Source organism: Loxodonta africana, chromosome 16, assembly GCF_030014295.1.
Source record: "Loxodonta africana isolate mLoxAfr1 chromosome 16, mLoxAfr1.hap2, whole genome shotgun sequence".
In the NCBI taxonomy this organism is placed as follows: domain Eukaryota; kingdom Metazoa; phylum Chordata; class Mammalia; order Proboscidea; family Elephantidae; genus Loxodonta; species Loxodonta africana.
Window position 1 is genome coordinate 51,775,943 of NC_087357.1, and position 24,624 is coordinate 51,800,566.

The 24,624-nt window shown below is 34.6% G+C and overlaps 1 protein-coding gene across 17 annotated transcripts in view; it reads right to left on the bottom strand.

Annotated features, from left to right (window-relative positions):
• PCDH15 (protocadherin related 15) overlaps positions 1-24,624 on the bottom strand; it is an 853,216-nt gene that overhangs the window by 403,105 nt on the left and 425,487 nt on the right. For all 17 annotated transcript variants that reach the window (XM_064269614.1, XM_023546967.2, XM_023546966.2 and 14 more), the window contains 2 exons: positions 22,056-22,168; positions 1,454-1,660 (listed from right to left, as the gene is read on the bottom strand). In XM_064269614.1, coding sequence (XP_064125684.1) covers positions 1,454-1,660; positions 22,056-22,168 — 320 coding nt within the window. The remainder of the gene's footprint in view (positions 1-1,453; positions 1,661-22,055; positions 22,169-24,624) is intronic.

Here is a 24,624-nt window from a genome sequence, read left to right on the forward strand (position 1 = left end):
CTAAAAGAGCCTGTGTTCTAAGAGTAGTACGGCATATTCTGAGGGTTTTCCAGTCTTACAGGAAGATGTATGTTTAAAAGTTTATAGAAATGGCACTGCTAAAGGCAACTAGAGACTAAAATCCTTCAAGTCTCTTCTCCTGTCAAGGGGGGAAAACTAGAACCATCATAAAATATTTAAGTTGATCCTTGCAATATTTATTTTTTTCTCCCTGTATCAAATTAAATAATGGCATTAAACGCAGTAATGTAAAAGTTCTGTAGCTGTGTTATTCAATACAGTGGTCACTAGCCACACGTGCCTTGCTGATTACTTGAAATGTAGCTAGGCCAAGAAACTTTTTTTTTTAGTTTCTTTAATTTCAATTATTTTAAATTTAAATAGCCATGTGTGGCTAGTGAGAAGCATAGACACAATTTTTTTTGTCATGACAGAAAGTTCTGTTGAACAGTGATGTTCAAGAGGGAGAAATTGTTGTGCCGGGACTCTTTTTAACAGCAAGTCTTAGAAATCAAATTCGAATTACGTAAAATAAAAATATCTTGGAAAATACTGGGGTAGCTCACAGAATCTAAGAAAAATTTTTAGGGATTAGGATATCTCTGGGGACCTCATAACGTAAGAGACAGGGACTCAACAGGTCTGTCTTCTCTGCTTGTCTCTGCCAGGCTTCATTCCTTCCCTCTGATAACAGACTTTCTTGATGATGGCAGCAAACTTAGCTGCAGCAGCTCAGATTCACTTCCACCTCCTTAACAAATGATGGCAAAGTCTTCCAGCTCTATTTTTTTCTCATGAAATTCCTGAGAGGACTCTAACTGGCCTGATATAGATTATCTGTCCACTTTTCGTACCAATCACTGCGGCTAATGTGGTAAAGTACTCTGATTTTCCTAATCCGGACCACTTCCCTCTCTCGTTGCTAGTGTCAGTTCCAGAAAAGCAGAGGACAATGCTATACGGAGTAAGTTAGTTTCAGCACAAACATAGCCACTGCCTGAAATGTGGGCTGGTCAGCCACCCTTAAACGTTATTTCCTTTAATATCAGGCCACCAGACTGGAAGAAAGTCCCCCAAATTCACACCCCAGTGCTGCTGTCATGATTTTTATATTCATTTAGTAACGTCATTATTGTTGCCTCACCAGTCTATATTAATAAAGATTGCCTGCTGATTTAGCAAAAGCAAATAATGAAACACTTTTTCTTTCATACACTGAATATCTATAAACTGGGGGAAAAAAGTTGCTGAATTGAAGCAAACATATATATTTTTTAATATCCTGGATTTGGAATTAAATAACAACACCAAGACTTTCATTTATACTGACGTTGTTTGTTCTCTGTTCCATAGTTCATGTAACAATGTCTATGTAATATTCCCTGCTGATATAACTATAACAAGATATGTGTTAACAAAACAAGAGCAAAATCTATCTATCTATTTCACTTACATCTTCTACGTCTTTGTCCAGAACTATAATTCTTAGAGGGGTGGTCAAATTTAGACTGTCAGAAATGGTTGATCCCACTGGGGCAGATTCCAGGATATAGCCTTGATAAGCGGGCATTGTGAAATATGGGCTCTGATTGTTTTCATCCAGTATTTCAATGTGTAGGCTGGCAAAGGCAGGAAGAGGATGACCATTGTCTTGTTCTGCCTACAAAAAAAAAAAAAAAAAAGGTTAAAAAATTATATGTGATGGTATCCTTTTGGGGTGTCACTTTCCATGCTACATTTCTTGGAATTTTCTTTTTAACAGGTATCATTATATAAAGCAGAAATTCAGTGCTTTAAAATGAAAGAGTCCTTAAAAATCATAAATAAGGAAATGGAATTCCAAAGAGGCTTTATCAACGGGTTAGTCTCCTGTCTTCAAACCAGTAAATATTTCAAAACCTTACTGCAATGAATTATTGTATTTGTTATTGCACATTGTAAGAAGACATAACTGTGCTCTAATATAGTAACCTGACAGAAAAATCAGAAGTGAAGATGTTTGATAGAAGTGCTGAAAAACGAGTTAAATAAAAGACAAAAAAGATTTACAAACCAAATAAAACTATTCTATTTATTTGTTTATGTGCCTTCTCGTTACACTAATGATAAAAAATTTCCAAATAATTCATAATTTTATATAAATTTAGTAGATTTAGGCTACTTTTAGTGCCCACTAAAATGCCTCAAGACCATCATATAAAAACTAGAGATAATATCACTGTGATATTCTTAATAGCTATGGAATTTAAAATATTATTTAACCAGAAATATGTTGTTAAAGTAAAATTAATTTTCATGTGGTAGGTGTATGGTTATTTTGCTGTTTTATCCTTTTAAGTTTTAAAAATAATAATGATAACTTTTATTTCTAATAAATTTTCTTAGAAAATCACAACATTGTTACGCTGTGAATGGAGAAATACTAACCCTTGACTTTGTGTTTAAAAAAAAAGGATCCTTCCAGATTAGAAAAAAAGAAGTAAAAATATCTCTATTCCCAGATGATATGATCCTATATATTAAATCCCAAAGAGTCCATGAGAAAACTTCTAGAGTTAATGGAAGGATTTAGCAAAGTTGCAGGGTACGGGTCAACGAATAAATATCAAATGGTTTTCTATATATGAGCAATAAGAAACCTGAAAGGGAAATTAGGGAAACAATTCCATTTAAAATAGCATCTGTCATGGATTGAATTGTGTCCCCCCAAAATATCTATCAACCTGCTTGGCCATGATTCTCAGTATTGTGTGATTGTCCACCAATTTGTCATCTGATATGATTTTTCTATTGGTAAATCTTATCTCTACAATGTTGATGAGATGGGATTATTGGCAGTTATGTTACTGAGGCAGGACTCATTCTACAAGATTGGGTTGTGTCTTGAGCCAATTGTTTTTGAGATATAAAAAAGGTAAGTGGGCACAGAGACATGGGCACCTCATACTACCAAGAAACAAGAGCCAGAATAGTGTGTCCTTTGGACCAGGTGTCCCTGGTGCCGAGAAGCTCCTCAACCAGGGAAGATTGATAACAAGGACCTTCCCCTAGAGCCAACAGAGAAAGAAAGGCTTCCCTTGGAGCTGGCACCCTGAATCTGGACTTCCAGCCTCCTAGACTGTAAGAGAATAAACATCATTTGTTGAAGGCATCCACTTGTGGTATTTCTGTTTTGGTAGCACTAGATAACTAAGACAGCATCTAAGAGAAGACAATACCCACGAATAAATCTAACCAAGAACATGAAAGACTTATACAATGAAAACTTTAAGACACTGCTAAAAGAGATTAAAGAAGACTTAAATAAATGGAAAGATGTTCCATGTTCATGAACTGGAAGACTTAATATTGTTAAGATGTCAATACTACCAAAAGCGGTCTATAGACTCAATGTAATCCTGATCAAAAGTCCAACAGTCTTCTTTACAGAAATAGAAAAAACAATTCTCAACTTTATGTGGAATGGTAAGAGGCTCTGAATGGCTAAAACAATGTAGGAAGAGAAGAACAAAGTAGGAGGATTCATACTTACTATTTTAAAACACACAGCTACAGCAATCAAAACAGCCTGGTACTGGTATAATACACACATAGACTAATGCAATAGAACTGAGAGCCCAGAAATAAACTCAAACATCTATAATGAACTGACTTTTGATAAGGGTTCTAAGTCCATTCCATACTGAAAGAAGAGTCTTCTCAATAATGCAGAAATATAAAAAGTATTCATGCCTCACACTATATGTATGTATGTGTATATATATGTATGTATAAAAATTCAAAATGAATTAAGGACCTAAGTGTGCAAACTAAAACCATAAGATTCTTAGAAGAACAAGCAGGGTCAGCTCTAGCTTTCAACAATGTATTATATAATGACAAATGCACAAATAATGACAGAAAAAATAAATAAATGGGAACTCATAAAAATTAAAAACTTTTGTTCATCTAAAGACTACCAAAAAAGTGGAAAGGCAAGGTACCAAATGGGAGAATATCTTTGGAAACTATGTATCTGACAAGAGTCTAATAACCAAAATATATAAAACTTCAAAACTTAACATCAAAAAGCAAAAAGCCCAGTCATAAAACGGGCAAAGGACTTAAATAGACAGTTCACCAAAGTGGACATTCAAATGGTCATGAAACACATGAAAAGGTGCTCAGCATCATTCACCATCAGGGGATGCAAATCAAAACCACAATGAGATATCATTTTACTCCCACTAGGATGGCTAAGATTAAAGAAAAAAAAAAGGCAGCAAATAACAAATGTTGCAAGGATATGGGGAAATTTTGACTCTTATCCATTTCTTGTCGGAATGCAAAATGGTACAGCATTGTGTAAAACAAACAGTATGGCAGTTCATCAAAAAACTAAAAATAGAACTACTATATGAACCGGTAATTCCACTCCTAGGTATATATCCAAATACTTGAAAGAAGAGACTTGTAAAGAGACTTGTACACCAATGTTCATTCCAGTGCTATTTACAGTAGCCAAAAGGTAGAAACAACCTAAATGCCTACCAAGAGATGAATGAATAAACAAAACGTGGTACATACACACAGTGAAATACTAGTCAGTCAGTCAGAGAAATGAAATCTTGATACATGCTACAGTATGGATGAAGCTTGAAGACATGAGCTAAATAAGCCAATCACAACTGGGCAAATATTACATAAAAAAAACAAGAAAAGGCAAATGTATACAGAAGTTTACTAGTTGTTACCACAGGTAGGAAAAAAACAGGTAGGAGGGAGTGGAAAATTGGAGGTTGATGGTGATTAGCAGTGATGGAAAAATCACGTTGATCAAGGGTAGTGTTGCGCAGCCAACTGCTGTAATTGCAGTCAATAAGTTGTACACCTATAAAAGGTTGAAATGGTAAAAGTTGTGTGATAGACATATTCACAACAATGACAAAAAAAAAGAAAAAGGATAGCTGTTGATGCTGCTTGTGTACAATCAAACATCTCATGGGATTTGGTTTATTGGTTTGGAGGTTTAGGGTCATGATTTCATGCAACATCCCAATTAACCGGCCTAATTACATGCTTGATGCATCTTTTCTACCTCCTAGTTCATTGCATAGTGTCCGGGATATTAAAAGCTTGCAAATGGCCATTGAAGGCAAAACAATTGGTCTCTATTCACCTGAAGCAACAGAGAAAGAAGGAGAGTAAGGAATGGCAGAGGATAAGGAATGTGTGGCTAATCGCCTCAATGAGCAATTGCCTCCTTTGCCATGAAACCAAACGCACTGGAGGGTGCCTGACAACCATTAATAAACATTTTGATCCAAGATTCCATAGAAGAGCCCTGATCAAAAGGGAGAAAATGTAAAACAGAATTTCAAATTCTCATGGACTTGAGATATTCTGGAGCCATGGAGGATGGATAAGCCCCTGAAACTATTGCTCTGAGATAATTTTTAAACCTCAAACCAAAAATATCCCCTGAAGTAATCTTCAAATTGAACAATAGTTTAGCTTAACTTCTAAAAAAAAGTCTCCCTGAGCATTGTGCTCTTTTAAGAACAATGTATAGGGGTCAACAGCAACTCAAAAGATTAGATAGGAACTGTAGGGGGCAGTGATTTTATGTTAATTAAGGAGGGACAACTGAGAAAAAGATGCTGTGAATGGTTGCACAACTTGAAGAATGTAATCAATGTCACTAAATTGTACGTGTAGAAATTGTTGAATTGGCGTATGTTTTGCTGTGTATAGTCTCAACAATAAAACAAATAAAACGTAGAAAAAAAAAGATCATAGCCTAGGAAACCCTGTGGGAAAGTCCTACCCTGTCATATAAGGATGAAATGAGATGAAATCAACTCAACAGCACACAATAACAACAGCAAATAGGATAAAGAGGGACATAAAATTTAAATGTCCAAAATGCCTTGATTTCTTCCTTCTCACTTACAGAAGGCAGGGCATTATTTGAGGAAATGAGGAGAAAATATGGTTTCCATTACCTTGTAGCAAGATTTTAAGTGTTGGTTATTTTACAAGATTAGTTTGATGACTTTAACTTTATATTAAAACCAAATTAAAAAAAACCCCTCTGTCATCAAGTTGATTCCGACTCATAGTGACCCTATAGGACTGGGTAGAGTTGCTCCAACAGGTTTTCAAGGAGCGCCTGGTGGATTTGAACTGCCGACCATTTGGTTAGCAGACCTATCTCTTATTCACTATGCCACCAAGGTTTCCTTTGCATTAAAGCAAAATATGAAAAAAGAAAAATGTACACACACACCAAGGTTATCTTACCACATAACAACCCAAAGAGCTTAATTTCAGTGAAGGTTTCATCACAATTGACTTCTAGAAAATCTCTTCTAGCTTTAGGAGATATTTTTGATATACTTCAATAGTCTATACATTTATTGAAATGGATTTAAATTTTCTATGACATTTTAGTTGATGTATTTCCTCATTGTTGCAGTAGTTGTATTTTAAAACAAAGTCAAAATTAGAGTAAAATATATTAAACTCTGGAATGCTTTGCTCGGTGAAATAGTGAAATTTTGGTCATAAGAATTTATAAACAGTACGGATAGACCTCTTTGATTTTTCTAACTAGAGCATTTAGAAGATAATTTTTTCATTTATTTCTAATTATAACTCAGCATTTAGTTAAATTGCAATTTAGCTTCTTCTTCAATTAAGAAGGTAGGTAACAGACCACAGTGATATTTGGCAGTGTTGGTGACTGGACAAAAAGGAAGAAAAATATTTTATATTATTAATAATATTAAAGATATTTTGAAATATCATTTTGCTAATTACTAACTTGAAATTGTTGTTGTTGTTGTTAGGCACTCTCAGGTCAGTTTCCACTCAGAGTGACGTCAGAATGAAACATTGCCCAGTCCTGTTCCATCCTCACAATCATTGCTATGTTTGAGCCCACTGCTGCATCACTGTGTGAATCCATATCATTGAGGGTCTTCCTCTATTTCACCGACCTTCTACTTTACCAAGCATGGTGTCCTTCTCCAGGGACTGGTCCCTCCTGTTAACATACTCAAAGAACATGAGTCAAAGTCTCACCATCCTTGCGTCCAAGGAGCATTCTAATACACTTATTCCAAAACAGGCTTGTTTGTTCTTCTGGCAGTCCACGGTATAGTTAATACTCTTTGCCAACACCATAATTCAAATGCATTCATCTTCTTTGGTCTTCCTTATTCATTGTCCAGCTTTCACATGTATGAGCAGCGATTGAAAATACCAGTGCTTAGGTCAGGTGCACCATAATCCTCAAAGTGACATCTTTGCTTTTTAACACTCCAAAGAGGTCTTCTGTAGCATATTTGCCCAATGCAACGTGTCATTTGATTTCTTGACTGCTGCTTCTCTGGCCATTGATTGTGGATCCAACTAAAATGAAATCCTAGACAACTTCAATATTTTCTGTTTGTCATGATGTTGTTTATTGGTCCGGTTGTGAGGATTTTTGTTTTCATTATGTTGAGGTGTAATCCATACTGAAGGCTGTAGTCTTTGATCTTCATCAGTAAGTGCTTCAAGTCCTCACTTTCAGCAAACAAGGCTGCCTAATCTGTATATCTCAGGTTGCTAACGACTCTTCCTCCAACCCTAATGTCGTGTTTTTCTTCATATAGTCCAGCTTCTTGGATTATTTGCTCAGCATACAGACTGTGTAAGTACAATGCAACAATACAACCCTAATGCGCATCTTTCCTGATTTTTAAACATGCCATATTCCCTTGTTTTGTTTGAATGATTGCCTCCTGGTCTATGTACAGGTTTCACATGACCACAGCTAAGTGTACTGCAATTTCCGTTCTTTCCAATGGTATCCATAATTTATTATGATCCACACAGTTGAATGCCTTTGCATAGGCAATGAAACACAGGTAAACATCTTTCTGGTATTCTCTGCTTTCACTGAAGCTCCATCTAACATCAGTAATGATATCCCTCGTACCATGTCCTCTTCTGAATCCAGCTTGAATTTCTAGCAGTTCCCTGTTGATGTACCACTGCAACAGTTTTGAATGATCTTCAGCAAAATTTTATTTGTGTGTGATATTAATGATATCGTTCAATAATGTCTGCATTCTGTTGGATCACCTTTCTTTGGAATGGACACAAATATGTATCTCTTCCAGTCGATTGGCCAGGTAGCTGTTTTTTAAATTTCTTGGTATAGACACTTCCAGTGTTGCATCCACTTCTTGAAATACCTTAATTGATATGTCGTCAATCCTGGAGCCTTATTTTTCATCAAAGCTTTCAGTGCAGCTTGGACTTCTTCCTTCAGTACCATTGCTTCTGGATCATACGCTACCTTGTGAAATGGTTGAACATCGACCAATTCTTTTTGGTACAGTGACTGTGTATTCCATCCATCTTCCTAATATGCTTCCTGCATCATTCAATATCTTGCACATAGAACCCTTCCATATTGCATCTCAAGACTTGTATTTTTTCTGCTGTTTGTTCCGCCTTGAGAACTGCCAAGCATGTTCTTCCCTTTTGATTTTCTAACTCTATATCTTTACACATTTTATTAGTATATTCTACTTTGTCTTTTTGAGCAGCCCTTTGAAATCTTCTGTAGCTTTTTTACCTCATCATTTGTTCAGTTCGTTTTAGCAACTCTGCATTCAAGAACGAGTTTCAGAGTCTCTTCTGATATCCATTCTGGTATTTTCTTTCTTTCCTGTCTTTTTAATGACCTTTTGTTTTCTTCATGTATGATGTCTTTGATGTCATTCCACAACTCATCTGTTTTTAGGTCATCACTGTTGAATTCGTCAAAATATTCTTGTGATGGTCTCTATATTCAGGTGGGATAGACTTACATTCGTACTTTGGCTCTAATGAACTTGTTTTAATTTTCTTAGCTTCAACTTGAACTTGCGTATGAGTAATTAATGGTCTATTCCACAGTCAGCCCTGGCCTTGTTCTGACTGATGGTACTGAGATTTTCCATCTTCTCTTTCCACAGATGTAGTTGATTTGGTCCCTGCATGTTCCATCCTGCAAGGTCCATGTCTATAGTCACCATTTACGTCTTCGAGAAACTGTATTTGCGATGAATAAGTCACTGGTCTTGCCAAATTATATCATGTGATCTCTGGCATCATTTCTATCACCCAGGTTGTATTTTCTGAGTACCAATCCTTCTTTGTTTCCAACATTTGCATTCCAATTGTATACACGATCAATTTCAGGCTGCAGAAGTTGGTAAAAATCTTCAATGTCTTCCATTTGATATTATGATACTATTCTATAATGATTTGATATATAGCTACTTACATTTGTTTTAAAAACTAATTTGATAATTATATCAATATATTAGATATCCTTCGTAACATTATGTAGTTTATTGTACGCCTTTAAATAATTATTTGGTAGCAGACTGTAAAGGAGTTCCCCACAGAAAATGTTTATGAAACCTTCCACTACACTAAGGAGGACACTAATGAAATAATGTGTGTCTCTGTATGGAATTATGTATCCTTCTTGGAACATAACTCTGTGTGTCTCTGACACAATCAATATGGATAAGCTCTTTGTGTATCTGGTCATTGTGATTAATTTGTGCCGAGCCATGGATGTTCTTCTAGGAGTTCCCTCTGTGACACAGAGCATGCTTCCTGGACACAGCTGACCAGGGCATGAGGTACAGTCAATGGCTAGAAAACATCATTCTTCACTGTGTGAACTAATTGGTTCACATGCGGTTTCAATCCAATGACCTTGGTCTGATTAAAGCAGGGATGCCCTGCCTGGCTCTTCCAGACATTGTGCAAGTCATTCCGAAAAGGAATTTTTCTCTCCCCATCTCTGTTATTTTGTGTTTAATTATTCCAACAGCAATTATGTCATATCTAGGACATACCTATAATGCTATAAAAAGTTGTTAAGTTTATATTTGGCCCTCTCACCACCACAAACACACAAGCACAATTTATGGATGGAGGGGAGAATTTAAAAAAGCAAAATTATATAACAATGAAAAAAGCTTACATTTTACATTCTGCTCATGTGTTGTCAATTTCTAGTACCAGCTATGAAGCCAGTAAAAACATGTATTACTTGCATGATGAAAATAGAGTGATCCAAGGAAAAGAGAAATAAAACAAATTAGATCCATGGAAACAATCTAATTCTTTATCCTTAAAAATAACATGAAATCTTTGCCTGTTATTTCCCTAACATTAGCTTGCTGTTAGTAATGCCTATTTTTTTCTTTGCTACTGTGTGTTTTATCCTATCTGAAGTATCTGATTACAAAGTTCACAATCTTTACACCTATGCCATTTTGCCTCTAGGTGTTAAAATGTACATTTTTGTATTAATGGAGAAACAGGTTAGTTTCACGTTCAGGCTACACAGCATGTAAGTGACAGATCTAGAGCCTAGATGCAGTTCTCCTTATTTATAAGGGGACACACAAAGTCATTCACTACATGTTTATCTGATTTAGAAAAATGCAAATAAATATCCAAATGTAAGATTGATTAGAAATTAGTAAGAAGAATGTTAATAGCATAGATACTCCTGATTGAATTAGAATTAAAATATGATTATGTTCAAAACAATATAACACTATTACACTTTTCTCTTTAGTGGGCCCATGTGTCAAAACTTTCATCCAATCTGCTCCTCTTTGTATAATACAAATATAACTTCTCAAAACTTGCTCTGTTTCCTTGTAATCACTAGTGAATGAGAAGAAAAAGCAAGGCAAGTGAAATAATGTGATACTTTAAAAAAATCATTTCATCTCATAAAATAACCTTATTTATATCTACAAAGTCTGTGCTTACACGTTAAATATTATACGTAAAAGCCAGGCTTTGTTTGGAGAATTTCTGGGCATGAGTCCCATTTTTTAGTAATGGGACTAAAGGAAACTAAAGCCGAAAAAAGCAGAAGTATAAAAAACACATTATTTGGTTACTTTGAAAAGCAAAATGCTGGAAGAGACAAGACAAACCAATACATTTTCAATATTAAAGCAAGCAAATATTGATAATCTCTGAGCTTCTTGCCCCAGAGGACTGCCCACAGAATAATTTTCTGATAGCTGGTGACCAACAATTTGACAAATCCTATGATCTTTAATATGAAACCTTTCAAGTATATATAATTAAAAAAAAAGAAAAGAAAAAGAGAAAGATGATCAAGGATGTTAAATAAATTTGAGGAAAGAGGGAAAAAATTGAAAAATTTTTTCTAGAAAGTTACGAATTATTTTTTGTGCATCCATAGAGCACACATTTTAGATTTTATGTGTCACCTTTGTCTATACTCAAGCAGCTTAATCCTCCTGTATTCCTTTTTCTTAAGCCTACTTCAGTCCGGATTTTGTCCTCAAATATGGTGGTTCTTGTGAAAATCAATTACTTCTACATTGCTGAAAGCAATGTTAATTTTCAGTCTTTATCTTATTTGACCTATTATCAGTACTTTAAACTTTTTTTTTTTTTTAACTAAGCTTCCAAGATAACTCTTTCTTTTGGTTTTCTATCTTATTATCCATTTCTTCTCATTCAGATTAGAAAGAGGGCAGAGGGAAGAGAGTAAGATGTATACGAGGTGTTTAGTGCTTAGAAAAAAACAAGATCATATATAATATACACTGAAAGCAGATAATGAAAGAAGTCCTGAGTAGTAGTATGATAAAATGATGGTTGACAGTGACTCTCAAAATAGGATAAAGCTACTACTGTACCGTACTACTCTTCTTCCCCTGTCCCTGTGCCCGACACTACACCACTTGCTATCATCCTCAGCAGTAAAGCCTTCAATACACAAAGGAAGTAATTTTGAAGCTTGCCTTTCCTAACAAACTAAAGGCTCCTTATTTACCTAAAGGCTCCTTATTTACCTTGATAAGAAGATGATTCTGAAAAAGTAGCAGGTTCTTCCAGCTACCAATGGATCACATAAACCCGTTTATCCTTTTATTTCTAATTTCAAATTCAACCCTCAAGTAGACAGTGAAGAGAGTTTGTTTTGGATAAATATTGCTAGGGGACTAAATTTCACATACATTCTTTCTTTTTCATTGGAAATTACATTTGCTTAACATTGTTAAATTTTGCTTAGTTAACCCTTCAACCAATGTTTCCTTGTATTAACAATAAGTTCATAACTTTCTAATTGTCAGCCATTTAGACATGTTTGCATTGGGATCATAAATGAATTCTCTGTACTTATATTGTGAAAGGACATGTTAACAAGAATCCCCAAAACTTCCTTGTACAAAGACAACTTACTGTTATTGAGTTCTATTACATATGGAAAGTGTGTATGTTTGTGAAATTTGGGTTGTAGAGTCATCTGTACCTTCTAAATTGGCAACAGTAAAAAAAAAAAAAAAAGGAATTCATAAGCTCTTAAGGTTCTGATTAGAAATATGAAACTTTAATTATAAAAAATTCAAAAGAACATGAAAACTAATCTATGTTATTAGAATCAAAGAGCAGGGATTCCTGTGTGTAAGGGGAGGTGCTAACTAGGGGGAGGTAAGGGGGGCTTGTTGGATGTCAGTTTTATATATGTATATATGTATATATTTATATATGTATATAATATATAACATAAATATAATATAATATATATACACTTATATGTATGTACATATTATATAAATGAGATCTCTATATTCATACACACACACATACGTTGTTATTGTTGTTAGCTGCTGTCTTAGTTATCTAGTGTTTCTATAAGAGAAATAGCACAAGATTTAGAGTCTCTTCTGATCCATTTTGGCTTTTTCGCTCTTTCCTGTCTTTTTAATGACCTCTTGCTTTCTGCATGTATAATGTCCTTGATGTCATCCCACAGCTCATCTGGCCTCTGGTCATTAGTGTTCAATGCATCAAATCCATTCTTGAGATGGTCTCTAATTTCAGGTGGATTTACTTAAGGTCATACTTTGGCTTTCATGGACTTGTGTTAATTTTCTTCAGCTTGAACTTGCATGTGAGCAATTGATATATACATACCTATGTATATAGATATAGAAAAAAATATATACACACACATAAACCTACAAGTACAGAAAATCTGGGTGCTGACTACGTATTAGCTTCACTTTGTAAAAACTCATCGATATGTACACATATGATTGGTGCACTTTCAATGGAAGTGGTACTTTAATAAAAACATCACTGAAAAAAACCTATAAACTTGCTCTCCAGAAAAGTGCCCAGAATCCACCCCTCCTCCTTCCACTATAAAAAACTAGTCTATGGACACTCAGAGCCACATAAAGTATAGATTAATAAAGCCTGATTTAGGAAGGGACATGAAAAATCAGTATTATTAAGATACTTAAACATTACAGATGCTTATCTCTTCAAATATATATATTCATCAAGTCAGAGTCCAAAAACAGACTTATTTCTTTATACATTTCCCTTGTTGTTGTTAGGTGCCATCAAGTCATTTCTGACTCATAGTGACCCCATGCACAACAGAACAAAACACTGCCCGGTCCTGCACCATCCTTACAATTGTCGTTACACTTGAGCCGGTTGTTGCAGCCACTGTGTCAATCCACCTCGTTGAGGGTCTTCCTCTTTTCCACTGGCCCTGTACTTTACCAAGCATGATGTCCTTCTCCAGGGATTGATCCCTCCTGACAACATGTCCAAAGTATGTAAGACGCAGCCTAGCCATTCTTACTTCTAAGGAGCATTCTGGTTGTACTTCTTAGTCTTTCTCAAACACAGAGAATGTTTTCCAAAGCCCTGCTTCTTGCCTGCTGCCTTAGAATGACCTGAGATAACTATTAAGGCAGATTTTTAGAGGCTCAGAAAAGATCTCTGATATGTATTTATTTGCTTAATTATTATTTTTATTTTACTGTGTCTTTTTTTTTTAGATAGGGCCTGGTTTCATGGCAGCTGGTGACAACATGGTACATAGATATAATATGGCCTTATCAGTTTCCCAACTGACTGTAATGTATGCCTAGCTCTGAAATTTTAGTGTTTGGATATCACATCATCAGCTTGATTCAGTAGGTGGTCTTTAAATATGCCTTTCAAAAACAAGCACATCACATGATCTCAATACCACCAGTTAAGTCTCCCTTGGCAATCAATTGAATCTGGTGGTCTGACTTCCCTGGTTTGCAGACATCTTTTAACCTAAAAAAAGAAAACAAAACAAAACAAAAAAACCTAGGGTGAACAGCTTAGTCCAATCTCTGTTCTGGACTCTCATGAAACTGATTGTTACTGTTTTTTACCTTTCAGTAAAGTCTCAAATTTTAATTTAGACTTGAAGGTTGGAAATAGACCAGAGCAACCTAGCTAAGTAAGAGCGTTCTTCATAGCGATCTGCACAGCTCGTTAGAACTTTACAAGGGTTTTGAGGTTAAAACTCCAAGTAGCAAAAGGTTACTTTTTCTTTATGCCTATGAACGTATGTTTTCCTTTAGAATGTCTTAGGGAGGCATGGTTGTGGCAAGTCTGTGTCCCCTGGGTCAAAGACCATATTAATATTATCAACTACTTAACAATTAAAAATTAGTGTATTTCATTGCTTTTTTTGACCCTTGCCGCCAAATTATGCTGTCTTAAAATCTACAGAAAACTTCTTTATTTAAGCTTTAATACCCTAAAAATTGAAGACTGCATGGTTTGACATTAAGCCTATTTATGACAGCTACTGAAAATACTCAAGAACTTAGAAAACTATCCAATTATTTATTAGATAAAATACAAGGAATTGTATTGCATATTGTGCAAACTTAACGTGTTCACAGCACCGTAAGTATAGCAAATGAGTACATTCTTGGTTGGAAATGTATATATATGTACATATTTTTTTTCTGTATGACAAAAAGGAAAAGATCTCTTCACTACACAGGAATCGAGCAATGCACTCCCAAAAAGGGCACATAATATGACAACAAAATAATATTGACACATTTCTTACCTTGGGAATATATTTAATAAAATAAAATTTATTTTATCTGTACTTGAAGTAAGAATGTGATTCTGCTTATAATTATTGAAATGAAAACACTAATTCTTGAAACTCCCTGTATACCTTTCAATAATAAAAATCTTTCTCTTTACTTAGAGTTTGAGATATGAACTTACACTAGAATGACCGAAACAATTTTGAATGATTTAAAGACGAAAAACCCAGTTACTCTGGGAGAGACCACAGATTCAGAAAACTTCCGCTAATCACCAATATGTCAAACTATTTGGCTTGTGATTTGAACATGGGAATCATTTTAGCTATAAACAGCAGGGATAGCTAGAGACAAAATGATGTTAGTGCTAAAGTAGTAAAGTTTCCTGAATCTTTTCTAGCTCATGTTTTATTTTTCTTGTTTTTTCCCTCTTCTCCCTAACCAGCAAAGCCATTTAGCCTATGCTGGGTTCTGATCCCATTCCTGCAGTGTTTTCTTTCAACTAGGAGAAAACCCCACTAACATGCCATCTGGGTATTAGCTGATGGGAATACCCATCCTGGAATTTTTTTTAATTTAAAAAGTCATTAACATGGAAAAGAATTTTATCTCTAAATGAGTTATTTTTCAGAAGGTAGTGAGAGTGAAAGTGTAATATTTCTCTTTTACACACATAACCATCTATGTACCAGGCTGTTCCTGGGAGGAAAATAATTGGCAAATCTACTTAGCTTACATGTTTTTCAATATGCTCGTTTATGTGTCTATGCAACAACCAATCTTTATGAAGATTACTTGGAGGAAATCATGGGAGGGCTAAGGGGGTTTTTGAATGTGAAGGGGTTGCAGTGCAGAGATGTGGCAGAGACTGCTCAGAAAGTGGCTTTCATTTGAACATTATACAGTTTTTAAACTTGCTATTATAGTCTTACAATGGTCTTTACAGATAAAGGGGCCTTGCCCCAATCAAGGTACTCTGACAAGAATGGATAAATTGCCTTTCTTCTTCCAAGTAGTTGTAAGTAACCTTGTGAGGAAGGAAAGAGGCCAAATAAAATACCACCTCTGTGTACCTTTTGTCAATTTGCACATTTGGAGAGCCACCATATTCAACTGCTATATTCTATCTCTGTTCTAACTCTAACCCAGCAGGACAAATAAATGGATGAGACAAGAGGGCGCCATATATTCTTACCTTTTATTAATTTCCACAACTGATGTAAGAGTTAATTAATTTAGCCTAGTTCTTAGAATTTTTAGAAATGAGAGGGAAATAAGAGGAAAGTGCGTTCTTGTTTAGGAAACAAACATGATATTTTATGTGCAAATCTACTAAATTAAAAAGAAAAGTAGAACATAAACTAAAAGATAAAGATTTAGCAAATGTATCAAATAAATTGATGAATTTCAGAAAGCTTTATTTTAGAAATCTGTGGAAGAATTATTATTTTATTACTAATAACAAGTAATGCTTGAAATTTCTGTGGGATAAATTTCTTCTAAAAAGTACATAGGACTTTTAATTTCATTCACACAAACTTCTCTACCCTAGACATATTGCTATTGGGAGAATGAAAGTAAACTTATTCTTTGATTACCTGCTGAACTGAGTTGTGTGTGTGTTTCACAAAGAATAAATTATAAGAATAGGACTAGGAATACATGGCTAGAATATTTCCAAAGATATAAATGAATGTCATCCATAGCATTTGTCTTGCTTCCTATGGTCTAGTAACAGCAGCTGTGTTTTTGTTTGGTTGGTTGTTTTTTGATTTCTCCTAGCCCTGGGCCACTGATGACTTCTGTTCAATCTCTTCCAAAGGAGTGTTCAAGGCTTTCTTCCCTCTTCTTTACCTCTCTCTCTCTCTCTATTCTCTATTCATAAAATGACATATTCATAATACACCACAAAGAATAGTAACCTATACTCCAAAATCTCCTTAACTGACCTAATGAATTCCAATAGTTTTTTTTTTTTTTTTTTCCTTTTCATGGGCAATCTCACCCTTTTTATTTTGAGAAGCGATGGCTGATGATCTGTGACTTGCTATCCACTCTGTTTGATACTGACAAAGTTCTATTGGAAATTTGTGTAGGGGACAAACTATAAAGTATCTTGAAGACAATATAGAGCAGCATGACTTTTTTTTTTCCCTTTGTTTTAGAAGGAATCTATTGGCAATATGGGAAGAAAGATGTAGTGATGGGCAGAATGCAAGGAGATGAAGCTATGGTTTGAGAGAGATCCCTTGTGTGAGATGATGGACCATGAGAGAGAGAAACAGAAAATTACAGTGGGGATGGAAAATTGGGGAGCTATTCAAGAGTAATTCCAGATGTGTCTGGTTGGGACTTGATAAGTGATTGGATGGGGAGACATGGCAGAATTCATGAGGAACTAATAGCTCTTAGCTTAGGTGACTGAACATTGGTAATGCTGTTATTAATTGAAAAAGAGAATCAGGAGTAGAGGCTGGAGTTTTCAAAATGATGTGTTTAGTTTGCTATATTCTTTATTCTACACAATTGCAGAATAACAGGAGTTGTTCAGCCAGGAATTGAAAATATGGGTGTAGAGATCAGAAAGGAAAAGACTAAATGTATAATTTCCATACTAGTGATTTATTTGGAGTAGAGCTTTTATACATTTCTGTCTCTTATAAGCAATCAAAATGCCACCCACCTAAGAATCACTCAAAAAGGTTTGGAAAATTGAAAGTTAAAAAATTCTGTATGCCTTAAAAACACTGAATCTGAGTTTTCTATTTAATGCCTGTGTAGTAAAAGTAAAATCTGTATCATTATTCACACAGAGGCTGAATATGTTCTAGGGTTGTAGCATAAGAGAGTCATCTGTAGGGTTATAGTAGCTGTTCTCTTAGGCTTCAACCATTTTTCAGATGTTGTCCTGTGACTCTCAAACTACTGAAGTAAAACAAATTGTCAGGAGGACTGGCATATCACCACAAATATTCAGGCTGACTACTTTGATTCTGTGGCTCATTTTCCACGTCAAAAATATATCTTTTCTTTAGAAGAAAGGAGGGCTTTTCTTCCTTTCTTTCTCCCTTCCTTCTTTCCTTTCTTTCTGTTTTGTTTGCTTTTGCTTTTTGATACAGTCATGCAGATGACTCAAACTTTGCTTTAACATAGCGTCAACCTTTTTTTCCAGGGATTGAATTTATTTAAGAATTTTATTGCATCTTTACTATGGGCAGAGGCACAAGATAAAATTGTACCAAATACATACATATTCAAATGTATGTATTCAACTGCAATGAAGATACAACTACTTGAAACCAGCAGCCTTAAACAGTTCACTGTTCCAGGGAGAAAATCATTACAGCAAATATTTACTGAGAACTTTCTATGTGTTATACCTAGGTAGGGTTAGGGACTCAGGATACAAGGAAAAAAAATGCATTAAAATCTGCCCTCTTATAAAGGTTAGGAGGAAATAAGTAGTCAAGCCTAATATTGAGTGATGACAATCAACATAGGGACAAACAATATGCAAGGAGACTCTTACAAACCAGTGATCATGCCTTTCCATAGAAAGGTTGTCTTAGTCGAAAACTGAAGCATCACTGTGAATTAAACTGTTGACAAGAAAAGAGATGAATGATTCAGGAATAGGAACAGTGCCTGTAAGTGTCTGGAGGCTAGAAAGAATACAGCGAGTTTACGGCACTGCAAGTGGTTCAGTATGGTTGGAACACAAAGTGTGAGGTGTGACTGGTATGAGATAAGGGTCAATATATCCACAACTTGGAAAGAAAAGAAAAGAAATATCCTACTAGAGAAGAGAAGTACGTCATTGAGTAACCAAATGAAAAACAAAGGGACCATGATTCGGTGACTTTCGTGATTTCATTGTAATCCTTGCAGCTAGTTGTTAATCAAAGGAATTTAGATAAAAATATAATTATTCTTTGAGCAATTGAAAGACAGTGGATTATTAATTATATGCCCATTTTAATAATTCAAGGTTAGTTTCTTTGTATTAGATGGCTTAAAGAACATATAGATCAATGAATGACACTTAAAAAAAAACACAGCAGTTATAAAAAAGAAAGCGAATTTTCTGGGCTTTGCTATAGATGTTCCACACATGAGCTAATTCACTATAATTCAGCATCTTTAAAAAGAGTTTTCGTATTTCTCCCTCAGGTATTTTTTGCTATGATCACCAAATTTATCACCCAAACTAGGACTTTTTTTGAGAGCAAAAGGGGTGTTAGGCATAAGAATGAGCTGCCCTGAGCAAACTAAATTTATGAATCTCTTTACTTAAAAAGAAATGTCATATTATTCAGACAGGTCATACTGCCTAAAAAAATTATGCCAAAGCAGTAGCTAATTATAAATTCAAAATATGTACCTCATTTTTAATATACTTAAATAATTACAATTAACTAAAACTTCAGATGTTGTCTTGTTTTCTTTTCAAATGGACATATTTTAATCTTATAAGGCTTACGAACTAGTTAATTTTGTCTTCCTAGTTTCACCTGCACATTTTTATTTGTCAACCTGTTGAATAAATCATTGACAGAAATAGAAAAAAATAAGATGATAAACTTCTAATTTGTGATACTCACCAACTGTTAAATGCTCACATAGTTTTTTAAAGCATAATTCTTCTTCAAAGTCTAGGAAAAGATACTTCATTTTATTTTAAATTTTTCTAAGCTTTCAAGCCAGGAATTGGGATAAAGTCCAATAAAAACTTTTATGGCAAAGAAAAATGAAGCATTATTAAAATAAGAAAAAGGGAAGAAGTTGAAAGACTTACTACAGAGAACTGCCAAATTATAGCATGTCAATGGATCCCTGAACAATGTCACAATACTCAGCTATTATTCAAGCAGGTGGCACATTATTATTCTTACAGATTGGTATCTTTGCTTATTATTCCTTTGACTGCACACAAAACACAATAATTCGAATCTAATAATGTCTGTAAAAAACTTACATTAATACTATAAAGTGTTATTAAAACAAAAAAAATTAACTGTGGTCTCTTATAATTAATTTTTTTTTTATAATTGATGGACCGAGTTACACAGTACCCGGGTACACTAGGACAACTGACTTTGATAATAAAAGAAAATAATTGAATTCAGTTTTCAAATGTGGTGGTTTGGAAACAGTGCTTTGCCAAATGCCTTAACTCCCACAGAGAGCAGCACCACAAGACTCCATGGAGATTGGCAGTAGACAATGGATACACGTTTTTGAGTTTTACATAGTCCCAGATAATTAAAATAGTCAACGCAAGAAGATTAATCTCATGCATGGCTATTTTACACAAATGGTAAAAGTAGTCTTTGTTTGTTGAATAACTCCCAAACCCCTACTGAATGAAATCCAAGGCAACGGCAGTCGCGCATAAGGCTTTCTCTGTGGCCTGGCTCTACGTTTCATTTCCCGGTTAACTGCTTGTAGCCTGCTGTCTCATGCCTTCAAGCTTTTACTGCTGCTCTTCCTTCTGTTCAAACACATTTTCCACTTTATTCATTGGCCAAACCCTTTCTATTCAGAGACATTTAGCTTGGAAGGGTCTCCAGAAAATCTTACCTGAATCTCTAGATTAACTCAAATGCCCCTATTCTGTGTAGTGGCTAAGAGCTCAAACTGCAAAAAGTTGGCAGTTCGAATCCACCAACTGCTCCTTGGAAACCCTATGGGACAGCTCTTCTCTGTCCTACAAGGTTGCTATGTGTGGGAATCAACTCGACATCAGTGGGTTTGGGTTTTATTCTGTGCTTTGTTGGGATGTCTTCCTGTTAGCACTGGAAGTGTTATCTTTGATTTATCTGCTTATATAACTCTTTCCGCTTCTACACTACAAGCTCTTCAAGGACAAGGGGCCAGTAAGTAAGCACAGGTTTTGGCGTGTATAATTGGTGTTAAGAAAATATCTTGTGGTTTGAGCTAAAATAAAATGCACATGAAAATAATATTGTTTACTGTTGGCCTTTTAGAGAGCTAAACCAGACAACCATTTAAGAAACTGGGTACTGGTGAAGTGGAAAGAGGATGGCTTTGACTTAGATAAACTTACATTTAAATCTCAGTCATGATGCTTATTAGTAAGGTAACATGAACCAATCACCCTCAATGAGCTTCAGTTTCTATATTGCACAGATGAACATGGTACTAAGGTTACAGCAATAACTCAGTGAAAAACGTATATAATGCACCTTGCACAATATACATCAGTAGTGAGATTTCTCACTTCCTTTTCTTTTAACAATTTTAAATGTAAAAATTGTAAGAGAAACATCATATGGCTGCATTTTCATTTCTCATTTTTTATATGCACAGATATGAAAAAGTCATGCAATACATACTGAACTTACTGTGTCTTTCTTATGTCTTTTCTTTATTTAAAATACCCTGTCCTAACTACCATCTCTGTTTGTCAAATTCCTACTCCTCCATCACTGCCCAGCTTGAATCTCACCTTCTCAATGAAGTCCACAAGAATTAATTGTTGGCTCATCTGGGTTTCCACAGTACCTTTCACACGATTTCATTACAACATACTAGATATTATTAGACAAAAATATAATGCCAAATGTATTCCCCTTGCTTTGAAAATCTTTCAGATCTAGGATAATCCTTTATCATAAAGAAAATAGTGAGGTATATATTAGAGAAATCTTTGAGCAAGCAATAGCTTTCAATAACATGTTGGAAAAGCAGTTAAATTAAAAAAATACATTTTTAAAATAAAATATAAATTAGTGTATGTTTAAAATATACATATGGGTTATATGTTCATGATCAAAAATTATTCCTTACAGTCAAAAAAAAGAAGACATAAAAATTTATATTATATAGTAATATATACATTTGATTAGGGTCTTTATTACATATAAACAAAATTCAGTACTTGAGTCTCATAATAATAATACAAAAAATATTTTAGAGAAATGTAACACAATATATTAAAACTGCACTTCACTTTTTTCCCTACAAAAATTTTAGTTCAGTGCTGCCCAAATTAATTTTAATTTTTATAATATAAAAGTGTCTGCAGTAGCCACTACAGGTTTCTTTCATTATCCGTTTATAAACACAACGAAATAAGAAATTAGTTTAATTTACCTTAATAACTAAATCAAATTTCTGGTGAAAGTCTCTGTTTACTGGCTCCAGGAGACTAAGTTCTGCAGTCCTAGGGTGCATATGGAAAAATCGTGGGTAATCCTCAGGGGTCCCTGAAAGACATTGAGATATCAGTACATAATTGAGAGAAATAAGTAATATGTGTGTCTGTTTTATTTATTTCCTTCATTAGCAGAGTAACAAGATCACAGTTTCATTAGTAAATTAAGTTTTAAAATTATGCAGTCCTAGGAAAGCAGACTCAAATGTAGTATATTGTTAATTAGCTTATGAACAAGAGAGTGGAAAATATTCTTGTTTGGATATTTTTCCAAATATCTTTTATTATGAGAGCTGTTTATTTCATTTAAAACTTCATAACCTGAAGAATGATATGAACTATAGGGAGAGCAAATTTTGGATCACAGAATTGTATTATAATGTTATATAAATCTTAATTATAGCATGCATGGTCTTTCAGCATAGCTGATAATAAAAAATAACTGGCATTTTGTACCAAATATCAAGGTACTTGGAAATTAATCTGAGTATATTTTGTTCCATCTGGGCTTATATTTTTATTATGATAAAAATAAGTCCATTTATGTCTACTATATTAAATCAAAATAACAATTTTGATGACACTCTTAATGTCTGGGAAGGATGTTTCCTAGATGCAGGCATTTCAGTGAGATAAAATACATTTCTCCCTGCAAGAAATTGCCTCATGACCCAAGCCAAGGTATTTCAATCTCATATGCATGAGAAAGCTGGACAATGAAAAAGGAGGCTGACGAAGAATGGGCACATTAAATTTCTGGTGTTGAAGAAGAATACTGAACATACCACAGACTGCCAGAAGAACAAACAAATCAGTCTTGAAGGAAGTGCAGACAGAATACCACTTAGAATCAAGGATCGTGAAACTTGCCTCACTTTCTTTGGACAACTCATCAGGAGAGACCAATTGCTGGAGGACATCATGCTTGGTAAAGTGGAGGGTCAGCAAAAAAGAGGGAGACCCTCAATGAGATGGACTGACACATTGGCTCCAACAATGGGCTCAAACATAGCAATGATTCTGAGGATAGTACAGGACCAGGCAGGATTTCATTCTGCTATACATAGGGTTGTTATGAGTCAGAGCCGATTCAATGGCACCTAACAAGAGCAGGAATTGATTTGTGTAGCCACCGCCAAAATCAGGATATAAGAGTTCCATGAGGCTGAAGACTTTCTCTTTTGTTTTTCCTTCCTCCACTCCTAATCTCTAGCAACCACTGTTCTGTTCACTTTCACTATACTTTTGTCTCTTCAAGAGTGTTATAAAATTGGAATCATATACTATGTAACTCAGAGACTGGATTCTTTCACTCAGCATAAAGCCTTGAGATTCATTCAAACGGTCGTTTGTACCAATAGCACTTTCTTTTTATCACTGAGTTATGTTTAACTTATTAAAAACTGCCAAACTATTTTTTCAGTGTGGCTGTGCCATTTTACATTTCTACTATTGGAGTATGAGACATCCAGGTGCTCTTCAACCTCATCAATGCTTGATATGATCAATTTTTTTTTTAAATTTTAGTCACTTCAGTGGGTTTATAGTAGTATCCATTGAGACTTACATTTGCATTTTCCTAATAACTAATGATGCTGAAACTTTTTCCTATTTTTTTAATTGGTCATTCATATATCTTACATGATAAAGTATTTACTCAAATCTTTTTGATCATTTTTAATTGAGTTATTTGTCTTGTTCTTACTGAGTTGTGTTTTCATATAGTCCAGATACATGTCCTTTGTTGGATATATGTTTTGTAAGTATATTCTCTGTTATGTCACTTGCTTTTTCAATTTATTAAAAATGTCTTTTAATTTTGATGAAATTCCATCTTTTTTCTTTTATATATTTGCTTTTAATCCTATATTTAAGGAATTGTAGCCAAACCTGAGGTCACTAAGATTTCCACCAATGTTTTCTTTTGGAAGTTTTATAGTTTTAGCTCTTACATTTAGGTATAGGAATCTTTTCAAGTAAATTACCGTACTTAGTGTGAGGTGCAGATTGAGGCTTATTTGTTGGCATATGAGTATATAATTGTTCCAGGGTCACTGGTTGACAGGATTCTCCTTTCCTCCATGAATTGCCTTAGTACTTTGTATTATTTTTAAAACTGTTTACACTTGACAGGCTTTGTTAAAGAGCAGTATTTACCTATCATAGTCGAACATATTACTTCTGATGCTCTAGAAGTAGCTGACTATGTGAGAACCCTGAGACAAAACTCAAGTTCTCTTATGTTATTTGTAACCAACAGAGTCTAATTCACAACAACATTTGTTTTTAATGCTCTGTACCTTGGGGAATGCACATCTAATAACCTGCAGAGGAACACTTATTGGAAACAAATACAGTATCATATTTCTGCCTTCTACACCAAGAATGTAAATCTTCACATATAAAACATGTAATTAGGAATCTGATATACCCAGAAACATAACAGGAAATTCTCTCTATTGATTGCCTTGAAAACTTCATGGAAATTTTTGGCTATCCCCCAAATTT